Raw genomic sequence first — 14,811 nt, forward strand, 5'->3', positions numbered from 1 at the left:
CGAGCACATGGCGGCGGCGGCTACACGTGAGCAGCCAGACACGTGCAGCTGGCGACCACAGCCCGTCCCGTTAAACCACCTGCCACTGGTTATTGTAAGGATAACCCGGGCACGATGCCGTCTCCTACATACATCATGTACCCTTCCCACTGGTGCCAACAGATAGACACTAAATATTCATATATTCTACATATACATAACCCAGGATTCTCCCCCAACCCCATATACACACACTCCATCCAGAGGCTCATGCAGTTACAAGACTGCGCTACATTTAGTAGAAGGGACAGGATGAACTTTGAACATTAAGTTTGAAGAAACTGTGCAGCCTCACCGAAGATAAATCTTCAATGAACAAGCAAGCGATTCATATATATATATATATATATATATATATATATATATATATATATATATATATATATATAATTTTTTTTTGTACAACAAAGACTTGCCACTACAATGATTGGGAGAGCGATAAGACACTAGTTATGAATCACTTGATACTTGATCGTTTAGAGTCAAGCGATAAATAATAACAGTTGCATTTGTTTTGTTGAATAACAAGGTAAGAATAGCATAGGGTCATAATTGTATATGTGCATCAGGCACAACCTGGCATGAGCGGCACTGACCGGATCGCTGCAGTGTATCTATTTGCTCCCTCTCCAGTCATGAGAAGTATAGCCCAATTCAGTTAGAACATAACCACTTGTGACCAGTCAGCGAGGCGGACAGGTCTGCACAGCATCAGCCGGGAGGATGCATGGAGGCCAGCTGGGTTACCTAAAAACGATTCGAAAAGCACATACAGTCTAGCTGATACGGCAGAGCTCCAGTCGTGGAGGCTTTGCCTTCGCATTGGCCCTTCCTCAGCAGTCTTTCTATAACCGTACGTTGAAACTGTGTTTATACTGTTACTGTCGTGCTTCACACTTTCCAGAAATATTACAATACTAAGCTTTGTGTCCACCCAGCTATCAGATCTGAGTGAACAGAGTACAGACTACTATGAATAAAGAATGTACCCTATATACTCGTCTATAAATATACCTCGTGTATATGTAGACTTTTGATTTTTGGCCAAGAAATAGTTAATCTCATATGCCTCGTGTATAGGTCGACCCAAGTTTTTAAAGGTAATGAAAAATCAGATTAGGGTAATAAAGCACCATATTTTATGATATATAAAACTCATTTCATAAAAACCTCAATGAAATACTACTCTTACGTCCTATAAACTGAGGTTCGATGAGTCTGAATCACTGAGCGCCGGAGGCAAATTGTTTATCATTTATTATTACGGCACTTTACACTGAAACCCGGGTAGTACCAGCAAAAATATTGTATACTTCCATTCAAGTATATACTCAAGTCAATTAGGATGAAACATCATTGTAATACAAGTTTTCTTAACTGAAAATAAATCGAAAACCGATTACGGAAACATCTTTTAAACATGGAAAGAAAGCGAAAGCTATTGTTCTTGTTATGATTCTATCCCACTTTCCACAGTAATACGTACGTCACATCATCAAAAATATTACATTTCTGTGAATGTATCATATCAAACAGATATGATTAGAATTTCATTGCAATATAACAATATCTTAACCGAAACTATTGAAAAAGCAAGTAACATCTCTTGAACAATAGAAGGTTAGGTAAAGTCTTATGTTTTCGTGATGTATTTCATCCTATTTTCCATTGAAATACATCACGTCTGAGGAAAACTATCTATGCTGAGAATATAATAATTCAGACACAGTTAAGTTAAAATATACCTGTGCTGCATTTTTTAATGAATGTAGACGTATATAGAATTCCATGAATCAGTCGCCTAACAGCAACTTTGAAATGAAATTTTGAGAAATATAATTTTTTCGTTTATGTAATTTTCTCAAAAGGTTTTACTCTCATATAAGATGCAAGGAGAACACAGGACCGGACTAATTCAGGTTTTTGATTACGTCACCCTAAAATAGAAAATCTAGTTGGTCAAAAATAAGAATATACTTCAAGTCTACAGTAGAGACGGCGAGTCCTTCCTCTTAGCTAGTGTTATCAATAATTCACTATCAAGTACAGGCTTTATATATATATATATATATATATATATATATATATATATATATATATATATATATATATATATATATATATATATATATGATTTGGTTGTTCATTGATCTTATACTACGGGCCCCCTAACGGCCCAGGCCTTCCCTGCTATTGGCTAAGTCCGCTCCTGCTATTTTTTTTTCTTACTAGGGACCCTATTACAGGGAATTAAGAATACCACGAGCTGTGAGGTGTATTTGTCTCAACACTTACACACGTCACCGCGATATTACGGTGCCGATCTCTTTGTATGGGCACCTGGGTCACTGTACAGACCCTCCGTAAAGGACAACGCGAGTGGGCCGTAGTCTGCCCACATTACTGACACTTACTGTGACGGTGACCTACATCAGGTCAGGCAGCGTGTGTGGTGTGCAAGGTCAATTTTACGAGTGAATATAGACAGAAAAGATTGTCAAAGGTGAAGATGAAATTGTTTAATATGAACAACACGTGATAAACCTCACTTGCGCAACATATCATTCGGTACTGTCAGCGGGGAGGGGTCTCGCTGACCCCACCCAAGGCCGCCGCCCTCGAATTTTTTTCTTCTACTAAGTACACGTCCATGCGGCCAGTCCTGGACCACTGGCCTATTTATAAAAGTTTCTACGTTATAGACAAGTATCCCCATCCCTTAATTATAACGTTTTTCTTTTTCCACGCAGCACATACAAGGTACTCTGCTGTCCAGGCGCCTTAGGTTGTCCGGCCTAACGGGTAAACCGAACCTAATTCTCATCATCTTCAGAGCCTTAAAGACTTTCAGTAAACTTATCCTTAAACTGGTAAACTTGTTTCAAAACTATTTCCTTGGACGGGAAAGCGTTTTATTGAGCAAAACTAATCAAGTTATTTAATTTTTGTCGATATTCATGTTTCTATCGTCGCGTCCGTAAACTGAATAAGTGTCGCTTAGTAAGTACGCAGTTGACAGGGTCATCCTCGCAGGTGGTGATCCTCGTGATAAGCTACGCCTTTAAAGGCCACTGGTACTGAAGTTATAGAACGGAGAAAATGGCCAGATGTCTGGTGGCCGAGCCAACCCAACCCACGCCCAACAACAGGGCAACAGATCGCCGTCGGTCGGCCCTGCCAGAACTTGGACCACTTAAGCACGACTGTAAGATCCTTTAGCACGACGGTAAAACCCTTGGGTACAAGATCATGACCTCTGACTACCCTTCAGGATCGGATCAAAGGACAGGGCATCGTACCCAAGGGTTGTACCATCGTGCTGAAGGAGCTAAGCCACGGGTGTCGGGTGCGGAAGGTAGTGGTCATAGCTAGAGGCCCAACATTCTGTGGTTGTTGCCAGCGGTCCAGCACTGCAAATGCCATGAAATGTACACTGGGCACCACCTTTCTCATCCCGGGAGCATCGCTACAACTCATTACTTGCTTCTCTGTCACAAAAACACGTGGTACCAGTTACCACTAAAGTTAACTACTCGGCATATTCATACAGTACATTCACGAGCAATGGTGTTCCTGATTGAGGTCGGTGCCTCCAGCGTTAAGGACATTCTTTGTGATCCTATCGGTCTTTAACCCTTTGGACAAGAAGGTTCGACCCTTAGATATAGAGAACGATCTGATCCTTAAGGGTCCGGTCAAGGGTCATACGTTGCGCTCGTGAGGTTAAAGTGAAGCATACCAGAGGAAGAATAGTCTAGCGGATCTGTTCCACAAGGGAAGCATATCTGCTGCTGGCTACTGTTGGAAGATTAAAAGTAAACAATCATCTCAGACAACGATACCACACATTCTCCTGACAGAGAAGGTTTTTCCAGATTTATGCTCGACACCTGCTTAACCTTGATATATGGGAAGAACGACGGTCAACAGCGAGACTCTACATCGAACTTTACGACGACGGCACAGATGAGGAAGATGATACATGAAACTCCAGGTGCCAAGTGTACCCACTGAAAGAAATGTCACGTGACTCAAATAATCAATGGCCTCCATAGCGCGAACATATGAATCTACCTGGGTATCTATACCTTACCTATGAGCCCCAGGAGTTCCTTCCTTCCTTATAAGGCTCCTGCATATATTTATTAAGAAGATTCAACGACGCGTGATTTTAATCGAGGAGATGAACCTTATTGCATCTCAAGTTAAATAAGGTCTCTCCTCGCAAGGAGAGCTGCATGTGTGACGCCTGCAACAACCAGGCTGCTCCACTTATTGATGAGATCCACTGTTCGGGGAGCGTTGGTGTCTGTAACCTTAATGTACACATTGGTATGTGGGTACAAAATGCTTCCTTGTACTCACACTCGGAAGCCGAGTTCCGGGTATCTTCGCCTCCTTGTTGATACCGTTGGTTGTTACATCCGTCACCGCCTGAGGGAGAATGCTGCTAAACTGAGGTGTGATGGTGTATCTTGCGATCTGACCTACATCAAGAGTCGTGTCGAACACGAAGTTATCATGCTCAGGTGGTTGTAACGCCGTGTAAAAGGCTGTACACTTTTCCCTTTTATCTAAGGGTCGTCACGATATGTGCAAGGGTCGTACAACCTTGCTTTAGGGTTAAAGTTCACAACTATGAGACCTTTCCCGTCGCTGGCTGGCTAATCTTTCAACGTGCTTTACCTTCCATGTCGATCTCTCAGCATCCTTGCTCAGGAAGCGATAATGTTCCTGTCATCTTCATGTTGAACTATGTACAATGGAACAATGAAACTGATTTTGTCCACTGAAATTTTCCATATTGTAGATTGGATGGTTCTGGGCTACGGTCAGGTGCGAGGCTCCTTATGAGAGAGGCAAATCTAACTCCCTTCGTCCCTGCCCACTCTTTGCTCCCTCGTCACTGTTTATCCTCCGTCTATTTGACTCCACTTTCTTTGTTTGGTCATCGTCATCGATAAAGTATATCATATTCAACGTAATCTTATTTAGGCTCATGGAGAAAGAATTCTTTTATTTTTGACCATCTAAGTTATTTTTCTCGAGTGTGTGTGTTTAAACTCGTATTTGAGTTGTACGGGAAGGTGTTTCCGTGGGGCCTCATCTCTTCAACTTTCTCTTCTGTCATACAACGTTGTAAACCCCTCTATGCTGTCCATATTCATAATTTCATCACTCAGTTCATTCCATTCTTTCACTGCTTTCATACTACACATATGCACATTTTCGTTTCTAACAAGATTCTTGCTTCAAGTTGCTATCCCTGATTACCCTTTGCATCTCGCTAAAAACTATTGACTATTGACGTCATCGGACCGGTCTAAAAACTTCAAAGGATGTGATCAGGCATGTGAGCAAGCCATTAACAGCCATAAAGTCAAATACCAGTTTCGTTTTATGTAACCTAAATGACGTAGGCAGAGGCATATCCAGAGGGGTACCTCGGGGTTCCCTGTTTGATGACCAGGTGGTCATTCTTACACACACACACACACACACACAAAGTATGAAAGTGGCACTTTCATGAGGCTGGTATGCAAGTTGTGGGAGGGGTGAGGAGGGGGTCTGGGCAGGTAAGGAACTACCCCCTGATCAGCAGTGACTGCTAACGGTGGTAAACACATGGGGATTCACATACTTGTACAATACAAGGAGAGAGAGTTCTTCACTCGTGAGGACCCATCTATTGCACTTCCTTTATCAATACGAAGACTTTTAAATCTCTGTCAGTTCCTGGTATACACCGTCTCCTTACTTAGACCATTCCAACCATCCGCCATCCTTACACTGATCTAACGCACGTTTCTTGACTATCCTCCATCTCAGCTGACCTTTGGTCCTGGCTTCTGGTACTGCACCTCACGACGAACTATTTACTGTCAACAAGGGAGGCGTTTCCCCTGCCTGGTGATGTGCTTGGCTGCTTTCAGCTCCACTGAAGGAAAACAAGGCTGATGAAACAGTCAACACTCCACTACGGGAGAGGGGAGGAGCTTGGGGCGATATATGGGAGACTCCCCACACATTACCTCCTCGGCAGGTGGGCCGTGGGTGGTGAGGAACGCCTGTGTGACATCAGCCAGGACGGGGCACACAACCACCTGGTCTAAATCCCATGTTAATGAAACGGTTCATCTTCACGTTCCAAGATTACTATACTCCTTTTCTGTGCTCCTATGACTTCCTGACCCCTAGACCCATCGAAGCCCTTCTGGCCCTCTTTGCGTCGTTCTGACAGCTCCCCGTTTCCTTGCGTCGACGTGACACCACCCTGCTAGCTTGAATCTCACTCCTGAATCTTGTCACAACTTTGAGATTCGTGAATCCTTCTTTTGCCCTACCTCCCCAAGGATCATCCTGTCCCTCCCAGGATCCTCTGCCTCTCCCAGGATCGTCTTGTCCCTCCAAGGATCCTCTGCCTCTTTCAATATCCTCCTGTCCCTCCTAGGATCCTCTGTCTTTCTCAGGATCCTCCGGTCCCTCCCAGGATCCTCTGCCTCTCTCGGGATCCTCCTGTTCCTCCCAAGATCCTTTGCCTCTCCCAGGATCCCCTGCCTCTCCCAAGATCCTACTGTTTCTCCTGGGATCCTCCAGTCCACCCAAGAAATCCATGCCTCCCTCAAGGTCCTCCTACCTCTCCTAGGATCCTTCTTATTCCTCTATGACATTCCTTGCTCCTTCAGGACCCTCCTCCACGTGTTTCATGCTGCGCTTCATAAACTGTGAAACCTGCGTTAGGTACCTCGGTTTTACTGTTCCGGCAGTAATCAACTGGTACACCAACAGCCGCACCTGGCCGGTTGAGTAGCAGGATATTACCAGTTGTGATGCCACACTGCTTTATGAAACTTTATTCTTTTAACTCTTTGCCACTGGCTCATGACAAACTCTCGGGCACTGGGTACATGACAGTGGTAAAATAACGCACTACGTATGACATCGCCAGTTGCCACAGGTTGTGAGACAAAACACTGACATGGGCGGTTTGACTATGTAAAATGACATTAGCAAGGTCATACCGATTTTACATACGATCTTAAGTTATGCTCAATAACGGCAGTGGATCGTGAGCTTCGTTCATTATAGTAAATCCGATCGTAGGATACATTCATGAGTTCCGACGACCGTTTAAGCATTCCCACTTAAATTTCTCCCAATACTGAAATATACAATGTTCGACAAGTTTACACGTTCTAGTCATGCATAGGAGACCCAGAACCTCTGTTGTGGAGCTTCTGCGACTCAGAGGCTGAACTCCACGATAGAGCAGGGAAATATGTGGTTCTTTGGAGCCAGAACTTCTCGACGAGGCTGGACTCCCCGTACACAGAAGTACCCTTGCTGAAAGAAATTTCTCGCTAGTTAACCACTTGCAGGCGGAGTCCTGTAACACCTAACACACACACATACACACAAACACACACACACACACACCTGGCATTAAGCTAGGTGTGTGTGTGTGTGTGTGTGTGTGTGTGTGTGTGTGCAAACATGTATAGGAATAGAGACGGTACAAACATACAAAGATAAGAGACAAGGCAACACAGTTGTAACACTTCTCCCGTACAATACAAATAGTAATCACACACACACACACACACACATTTCATACTTGATCGCCGTTTCCCCGAGTTGAAAAAAAAGTCTTTAATCCACATCCTCCAAAATCGATATAACACCCTTTCCAATGTCTTAACATTCTTCAGTATACAACGCCACACAGATACATACATATGATATCTAAAGTCACAGATAACAGACATTCAGCAAGCAATGTAAATACTTGCATCTGTCATGCTTGACCTTTAAGAAGCCAAGTTAAAGATAGTGCGCAGTTTGTTGTCCTGACCCTGGCACGTAGCCTACTCAAGCATGAGCCTACACATTACTAACCCGGCCGCACATCCAACACTATTTAATCTCCAATATATATTTACATCAAATATCAACTTCCAGGTTATCAATTTTCATCTCGAAGCAAAGTTTCTAAACCCAAATCAACATACATGAAACCGTTAGTCTTATGAAAGGTTTTCTACTAGGATAAATTTGAAGCGAGCAATGTATTTTGTAGGTTGTCCCTAGGTGGCACCTCACCCGACACACACACACACATACACGAGGCTCCTGGCCAGTCGGGACCCGTATTCTGGAGGCGGGGTCGTGACGTCACAACCCACTGGTATATAAACCCAGCAGCATCCCAGTGACAATCAGTGTAGACCCCACACAATACAGTGCTTTGTATTTGCAATCTCCAACAGACTAATAAAAAAGAACACACATCGAGGCTGTAATATCTACAGCAGGATCAAGAGTCGAGCAGTAAAGCCTGAAAATAAAACATGCTGCGTGTGGTCCGACCAAACACCTACAAGACGCCTATGCCTCGCCTAAGTTCAGGTTAGTAAATACCTCTCGTTCATTTTAACACATCCAACATGTGTTAAATACTTATTCATGTTATCGACACAAATATACGCAACGCCTCAATACAAAGCAGAACACCAAATTGCATAACACCTTATATATGCCAACTCACATACTTGGAATACCATACCAGGGGAATATGTGAACACATTAACTACAGCACATTAGATAGGAATGTATCTACAAATTTCATGTCCTTAAAGAACGCCGACTCTCTTCGTTATTGTATGACAGCTTTAAGTAACAGCTTAACATATCCTTTTAGTAAACAGGCTTCTTTTCAAATGGATAAGACAAAACTTCTTTTGTGTGCTATCCTACACAAATAGGTAATTTATAATTACATGCTTATTTCACTTATCCACTCTGCATCAAATACATTTTCTCATTATTCTATTAGCATATCAGATCATGACCAAGCATCACAAATCTTATTCACCAAGGAAATGGGAAATATAAATAAATTCATATATACCTGTTTTTTTTCAGAATTCTATGACTTCGAAGGTGCAGAGGACGAGGCGGCAGCGGGCCTCCTGGCCAGACACATCGTGAGTCTGGTGCATCGCGCCCGGAAGACCAAGCTCCTTACTTTCACCACCAACCAACCACAGAACTCGAACAGCGCCCAGGTCAATACCTCTCAACGCACCACGCTTATCACTGTCAATATATATTCGAGCATTATCATAAGAAAGCTTCATGAAACTTTTAACAGAAAAATTCCCACTTAATGTTGACTCAAAACTGTTCAGAAGTCACAATTTGAATATAATGCCCTACTTATCAGTAATACCTATTTTAAACCACTAAATATGAAATCACGATCCCTAAACACGACCAAAGGATTGTAGTGTCGTGCTGAAAGGGTTAAGGCAAAATAGTTGTGCAGGGAAGGCGGCGGCGGTGTGATAACTTTGGTGTTTTGTGCAGGCAGGATCAGGGGCTCAATGGCTAAGCAAGCTGCTGCCGGGGGCCAAGACAAGCGTACCTGTATTCCTACCGGAAGACTTTGTGCCCCGCGTCGTCAGGGACGTAGTCAGGATGACTGAGGGAGAAGCTCAAGGAATCAGGTTAGTTCTCACCTTATCTTCATCTTTGTCCCCACAAAATATATCAGAAACAGGGATGCTCTTGTCCTGGGCATCCTTCAGTCTTTTTTATAAGTAGTTGCAATGTTCAATAACTTTTATTCACAATTCATCAAGACGTTCTACATCATATGCCTGGGATTAAAATGTACATATTTTCTTGAGGTGGCCATTGTGTAGTGTGGTAATAATGGTAATGTTACAGGGGCTGTATGTTGTGTCTGGAGATGTGGGACGGCAATAGGAGAGTTGGTCTTGGAAAGATTAGATGTGATCCCAAGGTGGTCTCCACCTACACCCTCTATGTCAGGATGGTTCGTGCTGCGCCCCCAGCATACCTATCTGGTCTCAGGTGAGTTTGACATATTTATTCAAAACAACTGATAACTTAAAGTTTTGGAACTTTTGAGGTGTAAAGTAAAGGGCATTTTTAAACACTAGAAAGGCCTGAGTGATTCTGATGTTTACCAAACTTCACCTAAAATCAGCTTTGTTAATATAACTGGTGTCAATGCTTCAGATTCCTCAGCAACACCACTAATGAGGCCATCTACATCAGTCCTGGCTATCAGCTGGAAAAGATTCGTCACTCTCTTCACACCTGATGGCCAACATTCTCTTGTCCTCTCTGAATTGTGCCTCATTCATGAAGAGACCTTTCCACAACCCTTCATCACTGCCTATACTTTTGAAAGTGGACTACTGGACTTAGGTTTGCTTTCATGAAGTGTAAGCAAGAGCCACACTTGGTCTTCACATCTTTCCCATGATCACACTTTGGAAACTGGTAATATTTCAAATTGTGCCTCAGCTTGAAATGCTGTGGTTGCATATGTTGTGTGAATCATGTAAGGCCTCAGCATGAAATGCTGCTTTTAAAAGTGTGTCAAACGGATCATCCGGAGTCCCAGTGGGAGAAGCAGGGGCTGCATGCTGTCAAAAGGATAATCCAAGGAGTAAAACATGGTACTAAATCATACACTACATGTATTTAGTCACACAGCCATACATCAGTTCCTATTTCTTCATGTCCACACAAGTAAAATATTCATATACATTGCTCTACATGATTTCTAAGGTGTCTGATGGAAGGTGGCTGAATCATGTAATTTATTAAATTTATATTTTTATAGTACTTTCTAAATAAAAGTTTGTATTGTAACTTAAAACATTTTATCAATCCCCTGCACACTAAGAACAAAAAGGTTGCTGGCAACTAGGAGTTATAGTTGATGGTGATGAGACTGCCTTACCTGCATACTCCAATACCCCATCTTTCCTCTGTCTCCCTAAATGCAGCTAGAATGATCCAGAATTGCATCTGAGTTTGTTGAGTATTCCTAGTAAGCTGTATGGGTGAGTACTGACAGAGGGAGAAGGCATGCCCAGAGCATCAGATTGGGGAGGAGCAGCATGGTTTCAGAAGTGGTAAAAAATGTGGGGACCAGGTGTTTGCTTTAAAGAATGTGCACATGAAATACATAGAAAATCACATGGAGTTGTATGTGGCATTCAGAGATCTGGAGAAATCAATGATGGGGTTGATAAGAGATGCACTGAGGGAAGTCTTAAGAATATAAGACATGGGAAGAAAGCTACTAGAAGAAGTAAGAAGTTTTTATGAAAGGTGTAAGGCTTAGGTACCAACAGGAACACAGACAGAATAGTTCTAAGTGAAGGATGGTCTACAGCAGGGGTGTGTGATGTCATCATGGCTGTTTAATTTGTTTATGGATGGATTAATGAGGAAGGTAAATGTGAAATTCCTGGAGACAGGGGCGAGTATGCAGTCTGTTGGGGATGAGAGGGCCTGGGAAGTGAGTCAGCTGTTGTTTGCTCATGATACAGCACTGGTGGCAGATGTAAGTAAGAAACTACAGAAGCTGGTGACTGAGCTTGGAAGAGTATGTGAAAGGAGAAAGTTGAGAGTGAATCCAAGAAAGGTAATTATTAGGTTCAGCAGGGTTGAGTGACAAGTTAGGTGGGGTGTGAGTTTAAAAGGAAATTGGAAGAGGTATTTTAAATATCTGGAAGTGGACATGGCAGCAAATGGAACCATGGAGGTGGGTGGAATTGAGTCATGGTGGAGGATGAGGCAAAGGTTCTGGGAGTGCTGAAGAATGTATGGAAAAAGAGAACGTTATGTGGGAGGGCAAAAATGGGTATGTTTGAAAGAACAGTAGTCCCAACAATTATGTTTGAAAGAACAGTAGTCCCAACAATATTATATGGATATGAAGCATGGGCTGTAGATAAGGCTGTGAGGAGCAGGTTGGATGTGTTGGAAATTAATTGTACGAGGGCAATATGTAGCATAAGATGGTTTGATCAAGTGAGTAATGAAAGAGTAAGAGAGATGTGAGGTAATAAAAAGAGGGTGGTTTACATGAGCTTAAATGAGAAAGACAGACAATGGGAGGCCTGATTGGCCCACAACTGGGTTGTCTGGTTGAGAGAGCAGAAGAGGGGTGTGCTGAAATAGTCTGAACATATGGAGAGAGTGGGTAAAGAAAGGCTGACAAAGAGGATATCTGTGTAGTTTGAACATATGGAGAGAATGGGTAAAGAAAGGCTGACAAAGAGGATATATGTGTCAGAAGTTGAGGGAACATGAGAATGGGACAACCAAAATGAAGATGGAAGGATGGAGAGAGAAGGATTTAGAGTGATGGAGGCCTGAATGTGCAGGAGGGTAAGAGGCGTGCACAGGATACAGTGAAATGGAACAATGTAGTAAAATGGGATTGATAAGCTGTCAATGAACTGAACCAAGGATTGTAAAGGGTCCAGGTTAAATCATGGACAGGTCTGTTGGGTCTGGATTTAGATAGGGAGCTGTGGTTCTGCAGCATTATACATGACAATCAGATAATGAGTGTGAGCAGATGTGGCGTTTCTTTGTCTGTTCCTGATGCAACCACAGGAAATGACGAACAAGTATGAAGAAAAAAGCTAAACACATTATTCAAACAATAATGAGAAAGTTAATATGTTCATATTAACTCTGTGGAAGGTATTAAGAATATATGGTGTGGGAGGAAAGTTGTTAGAAGCAGTGAAAAGTTTTTATCGAGGATGTAAGGCATGTGTACGTGTAGGAAGAGAGGAAAGTGATTGGTTCTCAGTGAATGTAGGTTTGCGGCAGGGGTGTGTGATGTCTCCATGGTTGTTTAATTTGTTTATGGATGGGGTTGTTAGGGAGGTAAATGCAAGAGTTTTGGAAAGAGGGGCAAGTATGAAGTCTGTTGGGGATGAGAGAGCTTGGGAAGTGAGTCAGTTGTTGTTCGCTGATGATACAGCACTGGTGGCTGATTCAAGTGAGAAACTGCAGAAGCTGGTGACTGAGTTTGGTAAAGTGTGTGGAAGAAGAAAGTTAAGAGTAAATGTGAATAAGAGCAAGGTTATTAGGTACAGTAGGGTTGAGGGTCAAGTCAATTGGGAGGTGAGTTTGAATGGAGAAAAACTGGAGGAAGTGAAGTGTTTTAGATATCTGGGAGTGGATCTGGCAGCGGATGGAACCATGGAAGCGGAAGTGGATCATAGGGTGGGGGAGGGGGCGAAAATTCTGGGGGCCTTGAAGAATGTGTGGAAGTCGAGAACATTATCTCGGAAAGCAAAAATGGGTATGTTTGAAGGAATAGTGGTTCCAACAATGTTGTATGGTTGCGAGGCGTGGGCTATGGATAGAGTTGTGCGCAGGAGGATGGATGTGCTGGAAATGAGATGTTTGAGGACAATGTGTGGTGTGAGGTGCTTTGATCGAGTGAGTAACGTAAGGGTAAGAGAGATGTGTAGAAATAAAAAGAGCGTGGTTGAGAGAGCAGAAGAGGGTGTTTTGAAGTGGTTTGGGCACATGGAGAGAATGAGTGAGGAAAGATTGACCAAGAGGATATATGTGTCGGAGGTGGAGGGAACGAGGAGAAGAGGGAGACCAAATTGGAGGTGGAAAGATGGAGTGAAAAAGATTTTGTGTGATCGGGGCCTGAACATGCAGGAGGGTGAAAGGAGGGCAAGGAATAGAGTGAATTGGAGCGATGTGGTATACCGGGGATGACGTGCTGTCAGTGGATTGAATCAAGGCATGTGAAGCATCTGGGGTAAACCATGGAAAGCTGTGTAGGTATGTATATTTGCGTGTGTGGACGTATGTATATACATGTGTATGGGGGGGGTTGGGCCATTTCTTTCGTCTGTTTCCTTGCGCTACCTCGCAAATGCGGGAGACAGCGACAAAGTATAATAAAAAAATAAAAAAAAAAATTAACTCAGGTGAGTAGAGTCAGTGGCTGGTTGATCCATCAGATGCACCTCCGAAGTGTAGAAATCTAGCCAGAGGCTAAAATCTTATCAAATGAAAAACCAAAAATTTCATTGAGTTACACTGATAGCTACTACAGACAGCAATGTGTTGAACTCTACAAATGAGCTCTGTCTATCTAAGTTGCCTCATCTCAATGACAATGGCCTTTTGTAATTAGGTTTATGTGCCTTAACAGTTTTAGTGGCAAACAAGCTGCACATAAGGCTCAGGGATTCTGTCACTCATAGCTTTAAGAAGGTTAGAGCTAACAATTCAACTGCCATACACAGTTCTCAATCATATTACTATCGTTATCTTGACAGTTAAAGTCAGAACCTGACCAGTACTGCTAAGCAGTACATAAAGTTTACCTAGTCTGTATTTACTAAGATTTCAGGAGCATGTAAAACCTGTGATCCTTGGAAAAGATACCATGTTTGTTAAACTTGTAGTCCCCTGCTGAGACAACTGCCGACTCTAGACACTCAAAATGTGTTATCTGTGCAACACTAATTCTTGCGATAAAACTTCCTTCTGTGGAGTTTGAATATATTCACAAACAATTTGCCGACCACAGCATAAGCTCCAGGTAATGTAAAATAAAAAGAAGTGAAAGACCAGGCCAGTGCCTTAAAAAAATTTGAAAATATTATGCACAGTCTGCAATTCTATCTATTGCTTGCAGAGCACTGTGTGTACTATATCTCCTATTACACGTACATAAGAATTCCAGTATCCATAGCTTTTAATTTAGTTGAATGGCTTACATGAAAAATACATGATTATAAACTCTGGTTCCTACAGCCTACTTTAATGTTCAAATTTCATTGAAACATTAGAACAAACTAACAGTGACTCCTAGTGCCATATTAATAGATTAAAACTGTTATAACAAGCATGAGGGGCCACAGTTAAATGTTTTTGTTTTTTTCATGTATAATTGCTTCT

At 42.5% G+C, this 14,811-nt stretch overlaps 2 protein-coding genes across 2 annotated transcripts in view; one reads left to right on the forward strand and one right to left on the reverse strand.

Annotated features, from left to right (window-relative positions):
• The window catches only part of LOC139746580 (mini-chromosome maintenance complex-binding protein), a 51,725-nt gene extending 42,639 nt beyond the window's left edge, over positions 1 to 9,086 (reverse strand). Inside the window, exon 1 of the mRNA XM_071657971.1 lies at positions 8,948 to 9,086. The gene's annotated coding sequence lies outside the window, so the exon portion shown is untranslated. The remainder of the gene's footprint in view (positions 1 to 8,947) is intronic.
• On the forward strand, positions 8,254 to 10,732 carry LOC139746581 (protein scylla-like). Its single transcript, XM_071657974.1, has 5 exons — positions 8,254 to 8,445; positions 8,962 to 9,104; positions 9,406 to 9,545; positions 9,769 to 9,915; positions 10,084 to 10,732. The coding sequence occupies exons 1-5, from the start codon at positions 8,388 to 8,390 to the stop codon at positions 10,166 to 10,168; spliced, it is 573 nt and encodes a 190-aa protein (XP_071514075.1). The 5' UTR covers positions 8,254 to 8,387; the 3' UTR covers positions 10,169 to 10,732.
• The last annotated feature ends 4,079 nt before the right edge of the window (positions 10,733 to 14,811 follow it).

The sequence above is a fragment of the Panulirus ornatus genome, chromosome 65, assembly GCF_036320965.1.
Source record: "Panulirus ornatus isolate Po-2019 chromosome 65, ASM3632096v1, whole genome shotgun sequence".
Taxonomy (NCBI): Eukaryota; Metazoa; Arthropoda; class Malacostraca; order Decapoda; family Palinuridae; genus Panulirus; species Panulirus ornatus.

Bases quoted from the DNA above. Each gene is read 5' to 3' on its own strand.
- LOC139746581 (XM_071657974.1), top strand. From the start codon at position 8,388: ATGCTGCGTGTGGTCCGACCAAACACCTACAAGACGCCTATGCCTCGC. The intron at 9,105-9,405 runs GTCAATACCTCT...TGTTTTGTGCAG, and splicing joins AGAACTCGAACAGCGCCCAG to GCAGGATCAGGGGCTCAATG. The intron at 9,916-10,083 runs GTGAGTTTGACA...TCAATGCTTCAG, and splicing joins GCATACCTATCTGGTCTCAG to ATTCCTCAGCAACACCACTA.